We start from the raw sequence: 22,189 nt of genomic DNA on the forward strand, positions 1-22,189 counted from the left end.
CAGCAAAAGATCACTGTCCTGAGACACAGGCACAGGCAATGCTTTCTCTTGGAGGACCCAGCATTAAGTGGGATGGCAATACTTCCATCCAGCGTTACCAATATACCACCAACTCTGCCTTTCCCCCCTCCTCGATTTCCTCCACGGTAGTTTCCAAAGTCTTGTTCCTCTCCGTAGCACTCGATGGTGTTTCCTTGTGCTGTACACCAGTTGGATGCCCAAGCTGCAGCTAATGTTTTGACTTGAATAGCTGCATTTTGCACCTTAGAGCATCCACCTTCAGTCACTTTGCTGTATATAGGGAACTGCAGGCCTAAAAATGGCAAGCTATGGTATGAACTCATCACTTTGCCCAACCTGGTCATGATAGATTTGTAGGGCCAAGCTTGTCACCCTGCTCTGTCAGGTTCACATGGAGAAACTTCTGGGGGGGGGGACCTCAAAGTCGATGTTGACATCAAATAACACAGTCAGTATAGCCTGAGTTTCTATAAAGATGGTTAAAAAGGGGTGGAAGGTGCCTGTGTGGTTTTCTGTACAAAATTTAGTAAGTGGTGTGTATAAAATTTATAAACTGTTTGTTATCATTTGTGTATATATATGTGTGCGTATGTTTGCATAGCAGTTGATAGATATGAAGTTTCCTTATTCTTGGATTTTCCTCAGTGATAAATCATAGGAACAGCTCATTATTTGAGTTCATTGGTGACTGCACTTGAGATAGACCTGGCCATTAACCTTGAGCAACAGCTCAACAGAGAAAACCCCACGCAAGCTCTTGGTTTCCTTTATAGCAGCCTTCCCAAAGGATGCCAGTAGGAGGAACAATCCAGCAGCAGCACCCCAGCTGCTGGTGAGGACGTCTTGGGGATCTTGGTTTTCCAGCCATCACTTCCAATAAATAAACTACAAAACTCAAGGCAAACTACTCATACTGCAGTAGCTGTTGGCCACGTGGCATGGACATGGGCTGAAATACAGCTTGGAGAAGGGTTGAAGCCTGAGTGGAGCATCCCGGTGCCCTTGGGAGCGGGAGCTGCGCCCCACGGCACCTGCTTTGTCAGGAGAGGAGAGCCCTCTAGTGCAGAGGCTCTCAGGCATGCTGGGGCACTGCCGGCGATTAATGCCAGCTCCTGCCTCCTCTCACTCGGCATTTTCCCGCTGATGCACCCAGCGGCTGTGGTTTTCTGTTGCATCAAGTGATGCGCTGGTCACCTCTTATTATCCCCAAGTCCTTTTCAGGGCGATTGCATCCCAGCTCCCCGTTTTCTGTCTAGTACGTGTTCTGTGGTCTTTGATATAAGACCTTGCCTTTGGTTATATTTCAAATAAATGTTGTTCAGAGGGCTCATTTTCCTAAATTATGCAAACCAGCCTGTGCAGGTGCCTGTCCCTCTTCATTATTTAGAACCCCAGTGATGTTTGTGTCATCTGCAGGCATCCTCAGCAGTGATTTAGTGTCTTCTTACAGACCACTAACAAAGCCATCAGAAGAAAACTGATGTAAAACTGGGTTATTTCACAGTATCTCGCTAGAAACACCCCCTCCAAAGATTGTGATCCATTATTCACCTTTAGAAAGCAAGACCTTTTCCCAAACTGTAAAAAATTGCAAGGTGACAATTTCCATTTCTTTGAAATTCTGCTGGTATTTACAGAAATTATTGGTATCCCTCCCACAGTTGCATCCTAAAGCATTCAGAGGGGAAAGCTCACATTCTGGGCAAGCCCATCCTGTCCTTGTAGTTGCTCCAAATTTACACCGGCATCAGTGAGAGAAGAATTTAATCCCCCATCCAGTTTGCATGGAAGCCAGTGCAAAGACTGATTTCAGTACATCCTGGTCTGGCCTTAATCTGGCGGATTAATGAAGATACATGCTGAATTAAATAATAGCAACAGAGAAGAAAAATAGAAATACTAATAAATTATATTGGAGAGGGGGAAAAAAAAGCACCCTAGGGAATTAATAAGGCTGAATCCCTTGTTGTCCGAAATGTTCTGACTTTGGAGAGGTCTTCATTCAGGAGCAAGTTGTTCTGTATATGATAATTTATTCTTTCAGGTGAAGGCGCTTACCAGCAATTGGGTAAGCTGTCATGCTGCCTATCATCTCCCTTGCCACTCAGGACATGACTTTTGCCGTGGGAGGGCAGGTCTCCACTCTAACAGGAGAAAGGGAAACTTAAAATTAGATTTAGCTGGAAAAGTTGCTTTCATCAAGTAAACAGAAATAAGAAACCATGTGGGAAAGCTTTCCCTTAAGGCATATTCTTTTTCTCCACTATGGCATTACTTTTGGGTCACTTTTTGCAATTATAGTTTCCATCTAAGTATTTTTAAGAGCTCTGTAATTGTTTTTTTCCTCGTGTGTCTAAAAGTCGGAATTAATCTCAGGCACTGCAGTACTCTAAACCACACTGTTCGAGGAGGGACTGAGTACAGACGCATGAGACTATTTTTCGTAATATTTTAAATGAAAGTATTTGAATATGTGCAAAAATTATTATCTTCTGCAACAGCATTTCCAGTGCCCGAATGCTGCTGTCATTAAGCTGAAACTGAACTTTTTAGACGTCACATGTATTTGCAACCATGGTTCTCAAGGGAAAACATCTGCCCATGTCTGAGCACTGTTTGTACTCCTCACCTGTTTTCTAGCTTTTCCTTTCCTTTTCGTAACTTCCCACAGCACAACACAGCAGATTTGTTTTTCTTTTCGTATCATGTGGACTTTCTTGAAATTCTTAGTATGTAAAACACACTCAACCCAGTAATACCGAAATTTCTCCATCACTTCTCTCTCTAGTGTTGAGGAACTGGTTAATGTATGAAGTGTTTCTATTTAAATGGTTAATCACATATAATGAAATGTTGCTTTTTTTTTCCCCAACCTCTGACATTTCATACCCTGTTTTCTTTTGGGAAAGCATTGCGTGGTTCTTTCTCTTTCTATTAGAAATTAGGTTAGTCATGATGACAAATGTCCTGTCTGCTCTAGACTTCCTTGTAAGCTTAAATGCCATTATTTTGATCATTTGACAGTATTAGCCGCACTTTTCAGGTTTACAGACTAGGTTATGTGGATCTGTTCAATAGGTGTAAGGGAATGCTTTGAGGTCAATTAAAAAAAATACCTGATATACAGGATGTGCCCTTATAGCTGATGTACAGATTCGTGCTTGAATGACACAAGGATCTTCATGTAATATCTGAGGCCCCGTTAGGTGAAGATCAGTGGCAGCCCTCGTAAAGGGGAAACAGTTTTTCTCCTAGGGAGGAGTGTGGAGGTGCAAGGCACGGGCTGACCCGGGGGCGGGGGCGAGGGGCAGGGTTTTGGGATGGTGTGATTGCCCATACGGACCCACGTCGAGCAGTATTTCTTACAAAATTATTCCAGTTCACTTGAAAGGTGGGTTTTTTTCCCCAAGCTCTGGTTAAGGAGAATTGGTTGTGGGCAACACTGATGGTAGGACAGCGAGTGCCGTTATCTCCCCTGGCCTTCACAGGCAGCTTTGTATCTGGACCAAGTGCTCGGGAAAGTACTGCTCTTCCATGAAATATCTAAAATTAAAAAAATAGTTCAAAAGTGAAACTACTGCCAATGAGTGAGGAGAGAGGAATATTTCTAAATGTGCTGGCAGATTAAACAAATATCTTGTCTGCAAGTTTTGCATTATTGTCAATAATGGCTAGAAAACATGCAGAAAAGGTATATAAATTTATTATGCTAGGACTTATAGAGTTATAAGTGATATATGAAGCATGGGAATGGACTTGCATGTCTCTGAAATTGCCTTTGTGAGTTAGTATTTTGATGTGTCTGTGAGAGCTGCAGGGAGACTAACACAGGTTAAGCATGGGCAGAAACAGCTGATGACCTGGGGATTGGTGATAATTTGGTTTCAAAGCATTCTCCAGGGTTTTTCTCAAGTCTGGGACAAATATGCGTGACAGGATTGAGACTGCAGTAATCAGATTTTCTGGGGAAAAGATGAAAACAGATTTTACTTGTATCAGGGCAATTGCTGCAGGGACCACTTTTTTTAAGCTGAGCTTGTATGGATTTGGGAGAATACAGTCGCTTAGTGTTACAGCTGGACAGATGCATTCTGTCTCCCTACCTTCACTCGTGGAAAATACCATTTAGGAAATGCTTTGGTTTCACCCCACTTCTTTGGGCTGTACAAGAGAAAAAAGGCCAAAGAGTAGAGGGTTGCAGAGGGGGAAGCCGTTTGCATCACCTAGAAATACTCCGTTAAGGCCAAGTTTGAGGCAGAGAAGGGGAGCAAGCATGTCTGGGGACAGAGAGAGGATTTTAGTATCCAGGGCAGCCAACCCTGCGCTTCTCATAAGCACTAAAATTCAGTGAGTTTGCGTCTGTCAGTACAGTGTGCCTCTTTCTTCAGCTCTTTGATCGCTGCTGTCTTATACAGCACCTGACATTTTGGCTCATTTCAGCAATATCTGCCCTTTTTTAGGCTGGCTGTTGAGGTAATACTGTAACTGATTCAAGGCCAACATTACTTTGGCATTTCAGAAGCGCGGCATGTGTGCTAAGAGCAACATCATACAGAAATAAAATGCTTGGCGGTGGTATCCCATGCTGCTGCCCTGCAGGCATTTTGGGTTGCCTCCATGTCACAGGGGTTGTGGCTGGGGCTCAGGGGGTCCGGCAGATCGCCTGGGCTGGGGCAGGAGAGCCCCGTGCTCCCAGCAGGCAGCCACGCTCTAAGCACTGCTGCAGACAGCGGCCTCCTGGGACATCCTCTCTGTGTTAAAACTTTCCAGACTGGCTGTATCTGTTATTATATTAACATCACAGGTAAGAGCAAAGCTTTTGTCTTTTAGGGCCCGTGCCCTGAAGTTCAGTTCTGGATCTTCAGCTTTTCTACCGGTCAGGGACATTCTCACCCTGAATTTTCATCAGGAAACTTCTCTGGGTTTTTTACTCTCCTTTATAGCTAAAATGTGCTGCAGCCATGTGTAAGTGTCAACATGGGACGTACATTATGTGGTATGTGCTACCACAGCCCCCAGCAGTACCACTTAAGTATCCATACCCACCATTGACTCCTAAACCTGGATAGTGCTGGCTTTGCTGCACATTGAAATAACAGTATATAATGAATATATGTGGCACCAAAATCTATCCTTTGGAGGGCAAATAGGTCAGGCTCAATAGAGGTTAAATCATAATATAATCCATCCACTCAAGCATGCACGTCCCACTTAAAACTCTGCAGAGTGAGGCAAGCACTGCATTGTCTGTGCTTTTGCCTCTGGCCAGAATCGCATTCACGCTGTAGTATTATATACAGATAATTATAGTATGTATCTTTACAGAACATGGTTTTCATAAGCAAAGAAATTGCAGGAATGGTATTATTCATCAGACACCAGCAGGCTATTTTCTTTTCTTTCCAAATGTTCTAGTTAGAAAATTATTCAGCACCTTTGCCTGAGTTCCGTAATACTGCTGCAGGGCTGTAGCTCATTGTGTTTGATTTGGGTTTTATTTGCTCAGCATATACTGCTTATGACCCAAGTTCTCATTTGGTAAATACTGCTATGATAAAGTTGACTTTTTGGATGTACTTATATCTCTTTGCAGCAAACAAGGATTTGGCCTTATGTCTCTTTAAGCAAACAAAAAATTGTCCATGAGGGGGAAAGTTCCTATAGGGTGGTCTGACTGACACTAGCTGTATACTATTAAGATCTTAACAGAAGCAACCCATTTTCTTTTGCTCTCAGGATCTTAACTAACATCTTACCTACATCTTCTGTTTACTGCATAGAGGATGTGATGAGCCTGATATAGGGGAGAAGTGGTTTTGCATGTGACTTAAGACACCTTTGGTAGAGAGACATCAAAGTGCTCTCTACTCACAGAACAGGGAAAGAACGTAGGTCCTGGAGGACCAATGTGAAGCCTCTTTGGAGCTCGTTATGTCTGGGTTTCCCTCTGCAGCATCACAAGCTTGCAAGTTCCATCTCTTGACTATTTGTTCCTGCTTCCTCGCTATCCTCGGAGCTGTTTCCAGTGCAGCAGTTCATGGGGCACCATGGAGAACCAAATCAGTGAGCTTTCCTGAGCTAAAAATACCCTCTGTCCATTTATTTATTTATTGTTCTGCATATTTGTAGCTTGGATCAACTCTTTGGCATGGTTCACTGAGCAGCCCCATGGGAGAGGGAGAAGTGCAAGACTAACCATGCCCTCTGCCTGCTGCATCGGCCTTGACCTAGTAAGCAGTGAAAAAGTCTGTGTTTCTCAAGACAGCTAAGCCAAGTTCAGAGCTCCAACGCTTGTCTGATCCCAAGGAAAGCACATTCAAATGTGTACAGTTTCTCCTTGGGCTTGTTTCAGTGAGCTGGACTGTATGATCCAACTGTTGCCAAGCCATGTAGGGTCAATCATGGGCACGAGTGGCCAGGAGGATGCCGCCACAGAAGGCTCCTCCTTCCACCTGTCCTTCGGTTCAGACGTAGCATAAACACTGCAGCTTTTGCATAGGTCCTGTCTTGAATACCAGGGCAGATCTTTGCTGTTAACACCAGAGATGCAGTGAGAGCATCAGGCCATTTGTGGACCCTGAAGACCAACACAGCCTGACTTACATGTCTTCATTTCTGTGAGCAGCCTAAACTGCACCTGCTCCTGCATTGTATTTGAGTGCATTTTGAAATCACATCAATTTGGAGATCAGATCTGAGATGCCTAAACTGAGCATCTGAGCTGAGGTTTTGAACCGTCTGAGAATCTTTTATTACTGTCTTTTTCCTTGGTTGAAGGATAACATTGCTTATAGTTCAAGATGACCTCTGGGAGGACTCTGACTTTTCCAATCAGTTCAAAGCCACTTCACCCCCATCCCCAACAACACCACATTTTCCAGGGCAGACCAGCATATGACAATATTTCTAACTTACTGCCTTCAAAATGTGACCACTCCACAGAATAAGATCCCTCCTGTGACTCTGGCTGATAATTTGTGGTCCTCGTACTTGAGGCAGAAGGTGCAAATGCAGATTTTAAGCATGACGACATTGGAACAGTTAAGTTTGAAACTGGAACAGAAAATCCTGCTTAGAAATTTCTCATCTATTATAGAAATTCAAGGCAAATGTAAAAAGGGTCATTTTCTACACTTGAGGCTCATGTAGTAACAAGCTGCGTAGATGGTGTAGTCGCAGCCTCTGTTAAACTGTGCCCATTTACTAGCAGTTGCCACTCTGATCCCAAACACCCAAATGTTTATCTAGACATAAAATGAGAAATAAGTGAGGAATGTGACTGAATAGCCTTGCTCTAAATGTGGATGAAGAGTATATAATCTGTTATCACTGTAGCTCCTTAATGGTGATGACTGTACTGAGAAGTAACACATGTTCAGCGAATGGTTTTGACGATCGATAAGTGGGTTTTTATCACTGCTTATTAAGTTATTTTTCCTACTAATAAAAGATCAGTTGTTCGGTAAATCTTCAACAGGTGTTGTCTTATGTTACTAGCTCCTAAACTTATTTCCAGCTTTGTCAAGAGTCTTTGTTATTCACTTTACAGTGCACCACACAATGGTGTTCCAGTTTCTGACTGGTGCTTCTAGAAATTATGGCTCCACAAAAATATAGTTTCATTTATTATTTTCTCCAAGTTAAAAGAATGCAATTCCTTCAATGTCTTATGGAAAGCCATGAGGTCAGGCTGGGGTTGCACTATAGCGACGATGAGATAATTGCCTCCTTTTGCTCCCACTCAAGAGCAATGTTGGGCTGAAGCTTTCCACCTGGAAAGTGTTGTGAAGATTTTTACCATGTTGACTTCTGTATCATTCTCCTTTCCTCTGTATTAGCATAACTCAGAGATGTTTTAATTTTAGCTATGTAGGGGTAGCCCAGGGAATGACTGGATGAGTACAGAATTTCCGGGGCTTGTGTGCAGTGTTTTTTTCTTTAAAGCATTTTGCATTTTCCTCTTTCATTGCAATCAAATATAGTGGTGACAACTTTTGTCAGTTCCTTTAGGTTTGGTAAAGCAGAGTAACAGAATTTCAGGTGGGGCTAATTTTTCCATCATGCCATTTTAAATATTTGTAATCTCAGTGGTGGTCTGTGTGGTACGACTTCCTTCCCCACCAGCAAAGCAGGCTTAGGTGGATTTGTGTGCCAAAGCTGAATATGACAGGAAATTGAATCTAATATACTCCCAATATGTGAGAGTGGCAAGAGATGTGTGAGCCCTGGAGGTTCATTTTGCTCTTCAAACTTGGACTTGTAGCTTGAGGGCTCCTGCAGGAAACCCTCGCTCCCTCCCACTGAGCTTACAAGGATACCCAGTGCCCCCAAAAGTATTGTAAATGGGTCCTCAGGGAAATCCCCTTTGGTGATACCTGGCAACATAACACTTACAGTAGTGTTTGATGGCACTATATCAATGCCCTTTCCTCAGGAATTGAGTTATGTTTGTGAAACAGAAAACTTAGTGCTACTTATGTGCAAAAGTCTCATCTTGGAGTTTTTTAATATAACAGAAAGTGATGGAGGGTTATTCCAGCTCTTAATTCTGGTACATCTCTGGGCCTGGGAAACATCACATGCTCCCTATGCTATTACCATTAGGGTCATGCAAGATAACATTCTTGTTTCTTATGAATCTGTGCTGATGCTTCAGTTACTGTGGTGCTTGTAAAGATAGGTGGGCAACAAGTCTTTACCCTGTACTTATTCTTGCTTTCCTTCATGGATCTTTCTTCTTTCCTCCACAGTTTGTCAAGGGACAAATAACAAGCTGACCCAACTGGGACATGTGGAAGACCATTTCACCAGCCTGCAGAGGATGTACAACAACTGCGAGGTGGTACTCAGCAACCTGGAGATTACATATGTGGAGCACAATCGTGATCTCTCTTTCCTGAAGGTTAGTGTTCTTGGCCAATGTGGCCTTCCCTGCTAAAGCAATCTTACTGCATTTTTTAAGTGCAAAGGGTCAGCTACCTATAAAATTCTGTGGTGATCCAAAAACATAGCTAGCTAATGTCAGAGAAGTTGCAGATCAGGCTCGGCATACGTGTAGGCTGCAGGATATGCTCAACCCTACTATACCAAATCAGGTACTTTCAGAAATAGCTTTTCAAGCACCTGCTAACCTGTGCTGGTTGCCATGTAGATGGGTTTCTTCTTATTTATAAATATTACTACATCCCTACCCATTGCCTCACTCCTCAGAGAGCAAAAGGCTTTGTGGTGCTGTTGGGCAAAGCAAAGTGCTAAGTGAGTGGCAACCCACTGGTGGCAGATTTTGAAGTGTGGAGGCCCTTACCCTGCCCTCCAAGCTGCGGCCCCTTCCCCTGCCGTGGTGGTGAGTGCCTCTCCAGCCTGCAGCTCCCACGCTGCGAGCAGACAGCAAAAACTTCCTACGTGGAAACTTCGAGTGATCTTCAAGATAATCCTCTGCAGTTGGCACATGGGCTACTCCCATCTCAATGTTTGTTTTGTGCACACATTTGTTTCGTGGATGAATGACCATGGCAAGCTGAGAGGGGAACAAACAGGGAATGGATGTTAAAATGCAGCTGTGGAGTGGGGAGAAGCACTGTCTGCCATGAGAACCTCCAGGTTCTCCACCAGCAGAGACTGAGCAAGGGGTACAGCTCTGCTCCTTTGCTTCCAGGCTGCTGCCAGTGGCAATAGCATTGCACTGTAGGTTGGGGGTTTTTTTTAAAGATGTTTTAGATGCATTGCTTTTCGCATGCCTGGTTATCAGATTAGGAGGTTTTCAAGGAAAGAGGCAGGAGAGGAAGAAGTTTTTTTGAGACAATAAGTGTACATCTGGTATCAAAAGCTCTTGTATGGTAGCTTTGAATAAACAAGTCAGTCCTCTGGGTTGAGAGGAGTAATCTCTTTGTGTGAGCTTTTCTTCTCAGGAAACAAAGAAGGGGAAAACCCCATTTCATTAGAGTAACAAGCAAGAACATCAGAAAAGAGATGGTTCAGACATATAGGTTACAAATATGATGGAATTGCCATTTTTCTTTCCCAAGTACAACTTGACCATGGAGCTTAGTCTTCCCAGGAACATAACAGATCTCTTGAAAACTCACAGGTAGTCTTGATAGAATAGGAAAATATCCTAAGTGGTAGCCTGAGAGTTTTTCATTTATGGTGATTTTTGTAGGAGATAGAAATGCATGCATTTCACAGTACAAGGCAGGTATTAACCTACATCCAGGGACAGTGCCTCACTTGTCTTTTTGTCCTGTAACTATTCATTACTTAAGAGGGAGAAGGTTACCTCATCTTCCCTTCTGCTGAGCGTTGAAGGATCCGCAAGGGAATGGGCACAGAAGAGAGAGTGTAAAAGCCTCAGTCAGGTGCCATCTCTGTGCTACCAATGGTTTGAAGCTGGGCAAGTATTCAGGGGAAGCATCACACTTGGTTGCCATATCATACATGCTTGCCCTGTTCTCCTGCATCCCCTAGGCAGCCCCACTTGCCCATGCTGGACCTTTGGAGTGACCCCTGGTAGCTGCTCTAAGGGTCAATTTATACCTGCTTAGACAGCAAAGTTTTCCACATAGTCCCTTCTTGTTCTCAGATTTATTTATTTTTTAATGAGCTTAAGTGGTTTATCGTTCCTTAAAATGGAAAGATGGTGGATTATAGGGGTGGGAGGAGGAAAGCAACTCTGTTAAGAGTAGAAGAGTGCTATGGATTAAGGACCTTGTTTCTTTTGTTGTTCTCTCAGACGATACAGGAGGTTGCAGGCTACGTGCTCATCGCGCTTAACATGGTGGATGTCATTCCCCTAGAAAACCTCCAGATCATCCGAGGCAATGTGCTGTATGACAACTCTTACGCTCTGGCAGTTTTATCCAATTACCACATGAATAAAACCCAGGGACTCCGAGAGCTGCCAATGAAACGGTTGTCAGGTGAGACAAGAGCAAGAGGTGGAGGCACCTGTAAAGCAAACTTCAGCTGTTAGGTTATTGGTATCAAGATCCGATTGAAGATCTTCTCTCAGAGTCATATGCCATCAAATCCTGCTTTAAAAATAAGGACCTGAATGTAGTTTCCCAGTTTCCTAATTGCTTTCCTGCTAGCTGGCCTTCTTCAAAAGATGAAGAAAGTTCATGATTTCCCATTGCAGAAAGATCCAAAAAATCCAAAGCATCATCAGGGTGGTGAGATATATTTGTGTCCCCCAAAATGGCAAAGAAGTATCCACTTGTTATTTTGCATTATTTGATTCCAGCACATACATGTCAGTATTTACTGTTAAATTCCAGTGGGAGCTGGTGGTATGTGAGTTAGGGTCTTACACGGTCTCTACCTGATGGTCTCTGGCTGTGTACACCAGCAGTGCCATTTCTGCTGAGCGCAGTGGCCTCTGGAGGTGGCACCAGGCAGAAAGCCACATCTTAGTGGCATCTTAGTGGCACCCAACAGCAACTGACCCTCCAGAACCTGTCAGTCTGAGCCTGGTTTCAGTTGTACCATCAGGCGTGCCAGTGCCATGCAGATTGTCCTTTTCTGTTGGCATAGTGCAACTGAGGCAAAAAAATATATGTTTCTTTTTCCTTTCTTTAGATCAGAGACAGAAGACTTAGGCAGTTTGCTTCACTTACCAATTTTTTTCTTTCCGTGGCAGAAATTCTCAATGGAGGTGTTAAAATCAGCAACAACCCCAAACTGTGCAACATGGACACTGTTCTCTGGAATGACATCATTGACACGAGCAAGAAGCCTCTCACGGTGCTTGAATTTGCAAGCAACCTGTCTTCTTGTGAGTATTAACTTACCAAAAATGCTATGCGCTCCCCCATTTCAGAGAGAAGAACAAACTTCCCATCCTTCATGCAGTGGGCTTTGGATCCACCAATTCCTGCATGCAGGGCCACCGAGCCCTGTTCCAGTGGAAGTCCATTCATCACCACTGGCCTAAGATGTAATTTTTCATGGTGGTTAAGTCCTTAACTCATAGCTCAGCCAAGTTCTTGGGAAAGCTTCTCTTGGTTTCAGATAGTACCCCACATATGTGTTCTTCAAAGACAGCTCAGAATAACGTGCACTCATGTGCTTTCCAGCAATCTTCTGTTTACAATATAAGGCTCTGTTCTAGAAGACCCATATGAGCACCTTCATAGAGTTACTGTGGGACTTGATGCCTTTTTAGCGCTAAGGCCCAAGTTGAGTGCCGTAAAACCAGTGGTTTAGGCTGTACGGATCATCCTTGCAAAATTCATGATAAACAGGCAGATAGATGTGATGCTTTAGATCAGCAGGGAAATGAGCGTATATTTAAAAGTTTGTGTAGCATATGCTTAGAGCAGGCTCAAGCTAATCTTTCAGCCTTATGAGTCCCTTGCAAAATCCCCAGTCATTTCACGGAAAGGAGAGTTTGTTTTCATTTCTGAGCATTTAATTTCTGGCACTATAAATTGGTGGGAAAACATATTTTCTTTATCTTCTTCCAGTTGCGTAATTGCCTGAGAGCTAATAGCCATCTTCTGTGTTGACATATTTTTCTGCGGAGCCGTAGCGTAATCAAGGAGTTGCGAACTGTACAAGTCAGCACAGGAGTTTGGCTCTAAATACAGAGAAATGTTAACCTTTAACATTTCAACTTAAAAAAAAAAAAAAGAAAAAAGAAAAAATAGTTCTTTGGTCCCACACCAAATCAATCAACTCTTGGACAAATATTGGCATTAGTTCAGCTATTTGATGGGCAGTGGGGGGGGAGGGAGAATCACGTGTTGTTAGCAGGAAGAATCACTCTAGTAGGAAATGTCTCTTAAATGTAGTGAGCTCCAGATTAATCTGCTTAGACAGCCCTTTATCATTTTAATAACAGTTCTGTAGTCTAATATAATTTTTTTCTCTGAGACTTTGCTTGTCATTAAGAGAAAGAAAAAGAAAGAAAAGGGTAAGGAGAGAGGAATGGGAAAGAGCCTGGCACTGAACCTTGAAGGTCAGGCAGGGTGTCTATCCATCCTGCTGCCTTTCCATCGATTGTCCATCTGCTGTGTAGTCCTACACCAAGGAGTATTTTTGGCAGAGGGCTGGAGGAGGGTACGAAGCAGACAAGTCGAATTACTTTGTGGTTGGGGTAGCTGGCAGTTGCCTGTGAATCCAGTTGGGTTTGTTTTCTTTTTAGAACTGCGTTGTTCAGAAACATTGATTTACATGTGGCCTGTAGCGAGCAGCTGGCACATGCCCGGCCGCAAGCCAGCGGTGACTTGCCGTTGCATGCAAACTCCGGCAGAAGGGCCAGCAGGGCAGTGGTTGTGATTCCTGTTCCTGGGAAAGATATGCCTCTTTCGTAAGCTAGGCTGGCTGGGTGTTGCACTCTCCTGCTCAAAGGTGTGGAGAACTGCACATAGGAAACCAGAAATGAACAAAGCATTAGGACTGAAGGTCCAGCTCTCAAAATTTTTGAGCACTGGTATATAGGTGCTTCCTCCCATGATTTATCGAGAAGGAAAGCTCGAGTCTTTGTTTTCTGTGACTCACGTGATGTTGTTGTTGTACATGTTTATAGAATATAATACTCTGCTCTCATGTTTTAGGTCCCAAATGCCATCCGAACTGCACAGAAGAATACTGCTGGGGCCCTGGCGAACAGAACTGCCAGACATGTAAGCCTGCAGATTAATTAAGAAATATCTTGTGTGCTCTGACATACTAAATTTCTATCTACCAAAAAACTAACCTTTCAAGCACAAATTAGTGACGTGTTTCACACTTGTCCTTCTCTGCATCCCGCTACACTGGGGCTCCTTGAAGCACACCACAGAGGCATATGACTTGCTTCCCGCTCTGCAGAAGTGCAGTTGTGGGGAGGACAGCCGTGCCTACTCCCCTCAAGTAGCTCCGTTTCTGAGGGGGAGCCTCGAGGTGGTTTGACTTGGGTCTGGGTTTCCCTGCAGACGTGCTATTCTTCCAGAGGGAAAAGACCACAGCTGTCTCCTGCATTGAAAGCTTTTGTCTGTCGCCCACAACTTTCTCCCATCTGCACTTGGGAACATTTATTCTTTAGGTTATTTTACCATATAAGAGAGAACGCAGTAGCTGCGTGGTGAATTGTTTGCCTTCCTGCTGTTTCCCGCAGAGCCATTCTGCAGGCCAGTTAACAATACTTTGGATTAATTTCTACTTAGAAGCAATAGCATAACCTAATTTTTGCTGGCTTTAATTAATCTTTTTGGAATCCCCGTAGGTGTTTTTGTAAACACAAAAGATGTCACCTTCATGTGGGTACTCAGAGGACCTTTGGAAGGCTCTCAGAAAATGCATAGCCATTTTTTAATTTGTAAATGGAGATATTTGGCTTTGTGAGGTTGTTCAGTTTGGTTGCCTGTGCTTTACTGTAAAATTTTGCAGGTAGGATGTTTGCCTGATGTTAAGAGAGGAACAGAAACATCCATTTAGAAGTGCTTGAGATTTTGCAAGGCTTTATTTCTCCTAAAGCGAAGGCTGAGGATGAAGCCCATCTCAATTTGTTTTGATACTTCGCTGTTTCTGACTGTTCTGTTGTGCCGGTTTTGTGTAAAGTTCAGTGGAAAGACTGCTGATCTAGACATAATGCAAATGAAAGCAACATCCTATCTTCAGTTTTCCATTGCAAATAATCACCTAAACCTGTACAGCTTCTAGAACTTAGGAAAAAGGAACATACAGCTTCTCTCTCTTCTTTTAGTATAAGCTTTAGGGGTTTTTTTCAGCCAGCTCTACAGTTTGGATCATGGTTGAACTGCTCTTGAGGTGGACAGTGGCTGTGCACACCGAGCCCTTCTCAGGTTGGTCCCAGCAGCTGAGACTGCACAGCTGTGAAACCTCAGGTCTCAGCCCTGCAAGCTTCCAGCATTTACAAACTCTTGCTGGCTTCAGGAGGATGACTAGGAGTGCATAAAATGAAACCATTTGCAGGCTCTGGCTCTCCTCTCGAGACATTTGAGAATCTGTCCAACTGAAAATGTATCCCTTATTTCCATATGTGGAAAAGTTTGGGGTGATACGTATCTTTCTCCTTCAGTGAATGTGAGATATTCTGTATGAAATATAAACGTTTGCCATGATATATGTTTCCAGCAGGAAGCTCTAGTCAATAGCTATCAAAGTGACGGCTGTTTTACTCCCCTGCTGATGCTTAGGAAAAAAATTATATCAAAATGCTGTTCGTGTGGAACAATGTGCCTTTTATTCCTCTGTTTCTAGTTGAACGGAGGAGTTGCTATCAGAGAAGTTAATGCATTCTGTGGAAATAATCTGTTTCCTTGAAAATATATCTTGCTTACAGGCCTACAAGAAAAATAAAATAATACAGTTTGGATACAAAAGTGTGTAATGGAAAAAGATAGGAAATATGATTTTAAAAAAATCACTGTTACATACCCTGTAGTGGGCTACATTTTCCAATAATTTTCTGTTAATTAACAACCATCTGTTTCGGACTTACAGGAATTCCTGATGATATTGTAACTCATTTGCGCCAACTGTGAAGTTGATAACAGCTACTGTTATGCTGTTGCTCAGGGTGCTGCAATGCAATGGATTAGCCATCAGGTTTCTCTGACCTCTAATGCCAGCGTCTATGGATCAGTAATTTTTTTGTAGAGAACAAACAATCCCATTTTGTGTCTCTTGTACAAACACATGCTATCCATTAATTTCTGGGGTTTTTTTTAATTGTTCTGATTATCATTTTCTCTGCTTTGATATTCAAATGGAGACAATTTCTTGATTCTCAATAAAATGTGGCAGGCAGTTTTTGCCTCTCTGCTTCAGGGCCAGTTCTTCCTCTGGGTTGCTGCACTGGTGCAAACTCTATGGGAGTTGAGTAATGAAGATAAAATTTGGCCAAGGAATTGAAGCCTGAAGAAAAAATAATACAATATGTGTATGAAATCAGTTTGCTGAGTGGGTCTCCCCTCTCCCTGCAAATTTCAGAAATATTTTTAGTGCATTAAAGGGATCCTAACACCACACCAACGATGTACGGTTTCCTGTTATAGTAGAGAGTCCTGGCAGTTCTCCTGTCGTGTTGTTTTTCCCAAAGCTAGCACCAATAATAGCAGATTTTTTGAACAAAATGGAGCCAGATCCTGCTCTGTTGCCCAGCTGTAAGATGCAATGACTCCGCAAAGGCTTTTTTTTGTTTAGGCATTGATGCCACAGGGACCTGGATGCTCTTTCTAAGCAGCACATGGTTTGCTGGCTGGGACCAAAGTGCTTAGCACCTCGCAAGCGCCAAGATAATTACAGGCTGAACAGAACCCCTTCTCACCGCCACCCCCACCAGCTCTCACCCCTCCCAAGCTTTGGCCTTAAAACAGGACAGAATACGCATCCCATGGGGAAAATCTAGCACAGATCCTGATAGATCCTTTTCTCCATATTTCTTGATCTCATTGCAGCATGTACAGCTTAAATGTTCTTCATTCCTGATGTTTTTCCTTTTTTCTTGTGCCTTCCAGTAACAAAAGTCATCTGTGCCCAGCAGTGCTCCGGCCGGTGCAGGGGAAAGGTGCCCAGCGACTGCTGCCACAACCAGTGTGCCGCGGGGTGCACAGGGCCTCGGGAGAGCGACTGCCTGGTAATGATGCTACATCACCACCATAATTGCTTAAATCCCTGGGCACGACGAGGCAGGCTTTCAGCTGCATGTCCTCTAGCCTTTCATCTGAGAAGGCCTCTGAGAGATGCTGACCTGGAAGGTGCCCTGGGGCTTCCCTGCACGGGTGGTTGGTGGGAGGGAAGAGGACATGAACTTCACAGCGCTACGTGTTTGCTGTAGGGCGACTTCCCCACATAGGCAGGTCCCAGGTCCTCCGATGCTGCCACGGTGCAGTGCTTCGCCATGTGCTCCTTAACACTAGTCAGTAATAATCTTAGTTTACCAAAGCAAGATCTTGTAAGGGGAATCAAATACGATGGATCTTCACTCTTTTTGTGTTTCATTGAAGTTCAGACACAAAGGCAAGTTTTCACTTTCTGGTTTTCTCTTGCTGCAAAAGCACTGTATTTGGGGGACCGAGAGGAGTGCACGGAGAAGGAGCAAATGGAGCTTTTTTTAGGGAAAAAAAAAATCCCATTGCTTTTCCACAAGAGTTTCAGGGGGTTGGTGCGTGCTGTGTTTTTAACTCTTCCCCATGTTTGCACTACATTTCATTCTGAATTAAGTGACACTTGAGTAATTGCCACAGAAACCGTCGGGTCTGGGTTTTGTTGTTGTTATCTGTATTCCTGGTTCCCTTAAATTATATGACTATGATATCCTTACTGGCTCACAGAGAAGACAGTTATTCTCTCTCATCTGGAAAGTCAGGGAAGAAAAAAGGGAAAAAGAGTGATTATTAATTTAATGCAGAATTAGGTTGGAAGAACCAACTTGTACTTCATAAATGCCTGCTAAATTGTTCATTACCTGCAGCCAAATATAATGGATTCAGTTTCATATTTAGCCAGAAAAGTCAGTAATCGGCAGGAAAGGACTTGATTTGATTTAGGTTATTAAAAAGCGGCCAAGAAAAGTACCATTTGTCTTGATCTGGTTACTGCTTGTAGGGAAAATTCTTCTGTCTAAGGCATGCAGATTTGCTCCTGTTCCCACGTGAATCCCAGCAGCTCTCCACCAGAGTGCCAAGGTTTCTTGTTCAGAACAAGAAAACCTTATGTCCTCTCTTTTTTCCCAAATATTAAACTCGATTGCCCAACATGAAGCAACCTTTCACCTTCAAAGCACAAGGGACCATCCGTGTAGGTGCTTGGGGTTTCCATTAGAGCTAAGCAGAGAACAAATGAGCCCATCAGAGTGTTATTAAAGAGCTGATGTAAAACCATTGTCGCTTTTTAAGGTGAAGGTAGTTTAATGGGTGGTGTTGTTCAATGACAGGCATGCCGCAAGTTTCGGGATGATGCTACCTGTAAGGACACATGTCCGCCATTGGTCCTGTATAACCCCACCACCTATCAGATGGATGTCAACCCCGATGGAAAATACAGCTTTGGAGCCACTTGTGTGAGGGAATGTCCACGTAAGTTCATTTCAGGTTGCAGCCGCAGAGGAGGTAGGGCGTTGGAGAAAGGTGGGAAAGGATTTGTGTCATCCCTCTGCGTTATGGCCAAGTGCAAGGGCACTTTCTTGTTCTCCTCAGCTTCTGTGGGAACCAAGAACAGGTGACAAAAATGAGAGAATAGCTGATAAAGAAGATAGCCCTTTCAAAGTGTCTGCATCCATCACCTTCCCTGATTTTTAACCACTAAATTTCAACTTCTGAAGGTTTTTCTGTTGATGGGGAGAAAAACATCTTATGAGAATCATCAAAACAGCTGCCATATGGGATCAATCCTGTGGAGTACCAAAGCAGTATAAATTCTTAACTGGTTCTTAATTAGGACTGGTAGAAAGTCATTGGTTTAAACACTCCTTCTCAAGGCCTGTGATAATTGCTTCCTCTACAGATGCTTGCTTTTTCTTTCATGCTGTTCATTGTCCATGGTTTCTTAACCCATCAAGACTTAAAAGTAAAAGAGGGTACAGAACTGGTATCTCTTTCTGAGGTTGGCCGTTGCCCTGCCTGGCCCTTAGCCTGAGTGAAGGTGAGGGATCAGAAGTGCCACGTATTGATCCCGGTTATGGCACTGCTGCACAGCCTGACTTTGGGAATGTTGTTTTAACCTTCTGTGACTGTTCCGCTCTCTGTAAAATGGTGATAGCACTGTATGTCCATCTACCTTCAAAGGACGTTTGTGAGAATTAATAATTAATGCCTGTACTTTGCTAAGTATGCCAAAAGTTCAAAAAACCTTTTTCTTCCTAGTATTGAAGTGCCTGTGCAGCCCCCAACACATGCCTCTCATATTTTGATGACCTTTGTATCCCTGTTTTTTCCAGACAACTATGTGGTGACAGACCACGGCTCCTGCGTTCGCTCCTGCAATACCGATACTTATGAAGTGGAAGAAAACGGTGTTCGGAAGTGTAAAAAGTGTGATGGGCTATGCAGCAAAGGTATAAAAAGCATGAAATAAACCAGTAAGACTTTGACATGATAGGTAACTTATTAGTAAAAGTACATGGAGTTCTGACCTTAACTAAGTGCAAATTCAATATAAATATCCAGTCATAGTTTGGGGATTTGACAAGTGGTTTGAGCAGCAAACATGGCTGTGGAGCATGTTCTCTAGCTGGGATGCACCACAAGTGGAGTAAATAAACCCTGCATCGTGTGCATGTATCTTGCACATCAGCCTTTTCCTTCGTTTGTCCTTCCCAGTATCTCATCAAGGGGAATAAAATGAAATTGGGACAAAATGAGAGAAGGGCATGTGCCAGATCCTGCATGCAGAGGTGCTCAAACGAGAGCTGCACAACTGGGCAAGCAGGAAACATTTATCCTGTGGTGCTTTCTGAAAAGCAAAAGTAGGCAAAAGATCTATGAAACTCACCTTACAGTGGCAGGTTTGACCACATGGGAGTGCTTTCTGGACTAAGGGCCATGAAGCTGATCAGAGGGATGGAGCACCTCTCCTGTGAAGACAGGCTGAGAGAGTTTGGGCTGTTGAGCTTGGAGAAGAGAAGGCTCTGGGGAGATCTAATTGCAGCCTTCCAGTACCTGAAAGGGGCCTACAGGAAAGCTGGAGAGGGGCTGTTTACAAGGGCATGTAGTGATAGGACAAGGGGTAATGGGTTTAAGCTGAAGGAGGGTAGATTTAGGTTAGATATTAGGAAAAAAGTCTTTACTGTGAGGGTGGTGAGGCACTGGAAAAGGTTGCCCAGAGAAGTTGTGGATGCCCCCTCCCGGGAAGTGTTCAAGGCCAGGTTAGATGGGGCTTTGGGCAACCTGGTCTAGTGGAGGGTGTCCCTGCCCATGGCAGGGGGGTTGGAACTAGGTGATCTTTAAGATCCCTTCCAATCCAACCCATTCTGTGATCTTCATGTTTATTCCTTTCCATGTGATTGGGCTTCACTCTTCTCCCCCCTGACTCTTGTATCTCTCTTTTAACAGTGTGCAACGGCATTGGAATAGGTGAACTTAAAGGGATCCTCTCCATAAATGCAACAAACATTGACTCCTTCAAAAATTGTACTAAGATCAACGGGGACGTCAGCATTCTCCCAGTTGCATTTCTAGGGTGAGTTGCCTGCTGGTCAGTTAGGACTGGAGAAAAAGGGCCAGGGAGAAATTCAGGCTGAGTCATTCTTTTCCCAATTCCTAATTCTGTGTTTTTCAGCGATGCCTTCACGAAGACCCTACCCTTGGACCCCAAGAAGTTGGATGTCTTCAAAACAGTCAAAGAAATATCAGGTCAGCAATGGGTTTTAAGCTGAGATGTTCTCGGATTGGTACTGCCAAAGACACAAAGGGAGAGGAGGGAAATTTTTTAAACACATGAAGAGAAGTGCAAGCAAATGGTTTCTGTCTCTGAGCTACCAGGGGTCACTCTTCACAAAGGTGGTCAGCAGCGCCTCGCCAGCGCTACACCCACATAATCCTTATTGGTCTCCCATCCAAGGTGTGTGGTTTGGCCAGACCATCCCTTCTGCTGAATTGTCAGCCCTAGCGAAGAGTAAAAGCAGAGGAGATCCTCAGCCACCCAAGAAGTATGTGGTGATGCAGAGGCGTGCCACTCCAGTTAAAAAAAGCCAAGTATGTTTCTATTTGTGGAAAACCTTTCAGCAGCTCCTTAGGGAAGCGTGCTCAGTGGCTTACGTCATCCTCGCAGAGACACCCTCTCCAGCCTGAAGAGCTCTTCCTCGGGGTGAATGTGTCTCCGTGAGCACAAAATGGCCAGCGGAGCCAAGTCCTGCACCAAGTATCAATTAAAAGTAATTTTGTTTAGCCCATTATAAAAGGAGTGTAACATCAGAGCTGGGTCCACAGACGTGACTGCAGTTCCCCTTTTCTTTCTGTCTTCTACCTGTCTGGTTCCCTTCAGGGTAGTAATGACTAACCTCAGAGCTTCATACGGCAGCCTGCAATTTTGTAAATTCTCCTCCTCCTGAGAGCCTCAGCTGAGCAGGGAAATCTGCTTGCCTTAGCAAATCCACTCCAAGCGGCTGCCTGTTCTGCTCTGTTTCTGCTTTCTTTTCAGTTTTTCTTGTCCCTGAGGGCAGCTCACAAATGGGACGGAGCGATGCCTTTCTCCCGCAGCCTCTCAGCCAGGGTATCTTCTGGCAAGACCCGTCGTCACTGGCAGCTCGGTGTGGCAGGATGTGCGGCTCACTGACACACTCATCTCTTGTGCTCCTAAGCCCTTGTGGTGGGCTAAGAAGTAAACTGTTTATAAAACAGGGTTTAAAAATATCTCCCTGCTCCCTAAAATGTCATGTTTCACTTTGAGATTCTCAGATAAGCATAGGGAAAGCACAAGCACCTTCTCCTGGCACAGGAGAAGCTTGAGGAGGAGGTTCTGCTGCCAATACTGACTGTGGTATTATTTTTATTTTTATTTTTATTTTTATTTTTATTTTTTTTAATCTTCTTTTCTTCATTTCAGGATTTTTGTTGATTCAGGCCTGGCCCGATAATGCTACTGATCTCTATGCTTTCGAAAATCTGGAGATTATACGAGGCAGAACTAAGCAACAGTAAGTAAATCATGTGCCAGAGTCACTGCAAAAGAAATTCTGTTTAGAGCTGCATTTGTCTGAGCACGCCAAGGTGCCAAGTGGTGAGACATGCAAAATGGGAAAAAGCCTGCGAGAAGTTGAGCATCATCTTTGTAGCAGTAGATAATGTGCCCTGGGGGAATGAGACCCTCAGCTCTGTGCTGCATGTGGAGGGCTGCCCTGAGCCTACTCTAGGATCAGGCTCTCCCCCACCAGCCCGGAAGTGCATGCAGGACAGAGAGCACTCTTCGCAGTCCAGGGAAAGTTACAATGTGATCAGAAGCACTTTGGGATTTGAGGTAGCTGAGCAGTCAGGGATGGAGATCGTGGCTGCCAGGCAGTGTGGACACTGGCTGTGCATCCAATGCCAACTTGGGCATACCCCGACAGGAAGGATGGCTTGGTGGACCAGCACAAGATAACAGCTGCTCTGCCTACAACCACTGTTGCACATCATTTACTTGACAGAGCACACACGTCCTGTTTATCTTAAAATTCCCATGCAAATCCAGATACGAGTATTGCAGTTGTTTTATGATAGGTATGTCATGTACCAGGTGTTAAGCTTAG

At 43.9% G+C, this 22,189-nt stretch overlaps 1 protein-coding gene across 3 annotated transcripts in view; it reads left to right on the plus strand.

Moving 5' to 3' along the window:
• Positions 1-22,189, plus strand: part of EGFR (epidermal growth factor receptor) — a 168,895-nt gene that overhangs the window by 107,925 nt on the left and 38,781 nt on the right. For all 3 annotated transcript variants that reach the window (XM_054815212.1, XM_054815210.1, XM_054815213.1), the window contains exons 2-11: positions 8,772-8,923; positions 10,751-10,937; positions 11,657-11,791; positions 13,575-13,643; positions 16,482-16,600; positions 17,900-18,041; positions 18,902-19,018; positions 20,016-20,142; positions 20,242-20,315; positions 21,508-21,598. In XM_054815212.1, coding sequence (XP_054671187.1) covers positions 8,772-8,923; positions 10,751-10,937; positions 11,657-11,791; positions 13,575-13,643; positions 16,482-16,600; positions 17,900-18,041; positions 18,902-19,018; positions 20,016-20,142; positions 20,242-20,315; positions 21,508-21,598 — 1,213 coding nt within the window. The remainder of the gene's footprint in view (positions 1-8,771; positions 8,924-10,750; positions 10,938-11,656; positions 11,792-13,574; positions 13,644-16,481; positions 16,601-17,899; positions 18,042-18,901; positions 19,019-20,015; positions 20,143-20,241; positions 20,316-21,507; positions 21,599-22,189) is intronic.

Source organism: Grus americana, chromosome 2 (assembly GCF_028858705.1).
Source record: "Grus americana isolate bGruAme1 chromosome 2, bGruAme1.mat, whole genome shotgun sequence".
In the NCBI taxonomy this organism is placed as follows: Eukaryota; Metazoa; Chordata; class Aves; order Gruiformes; family Gruidae; genus Grus; species Grus americana.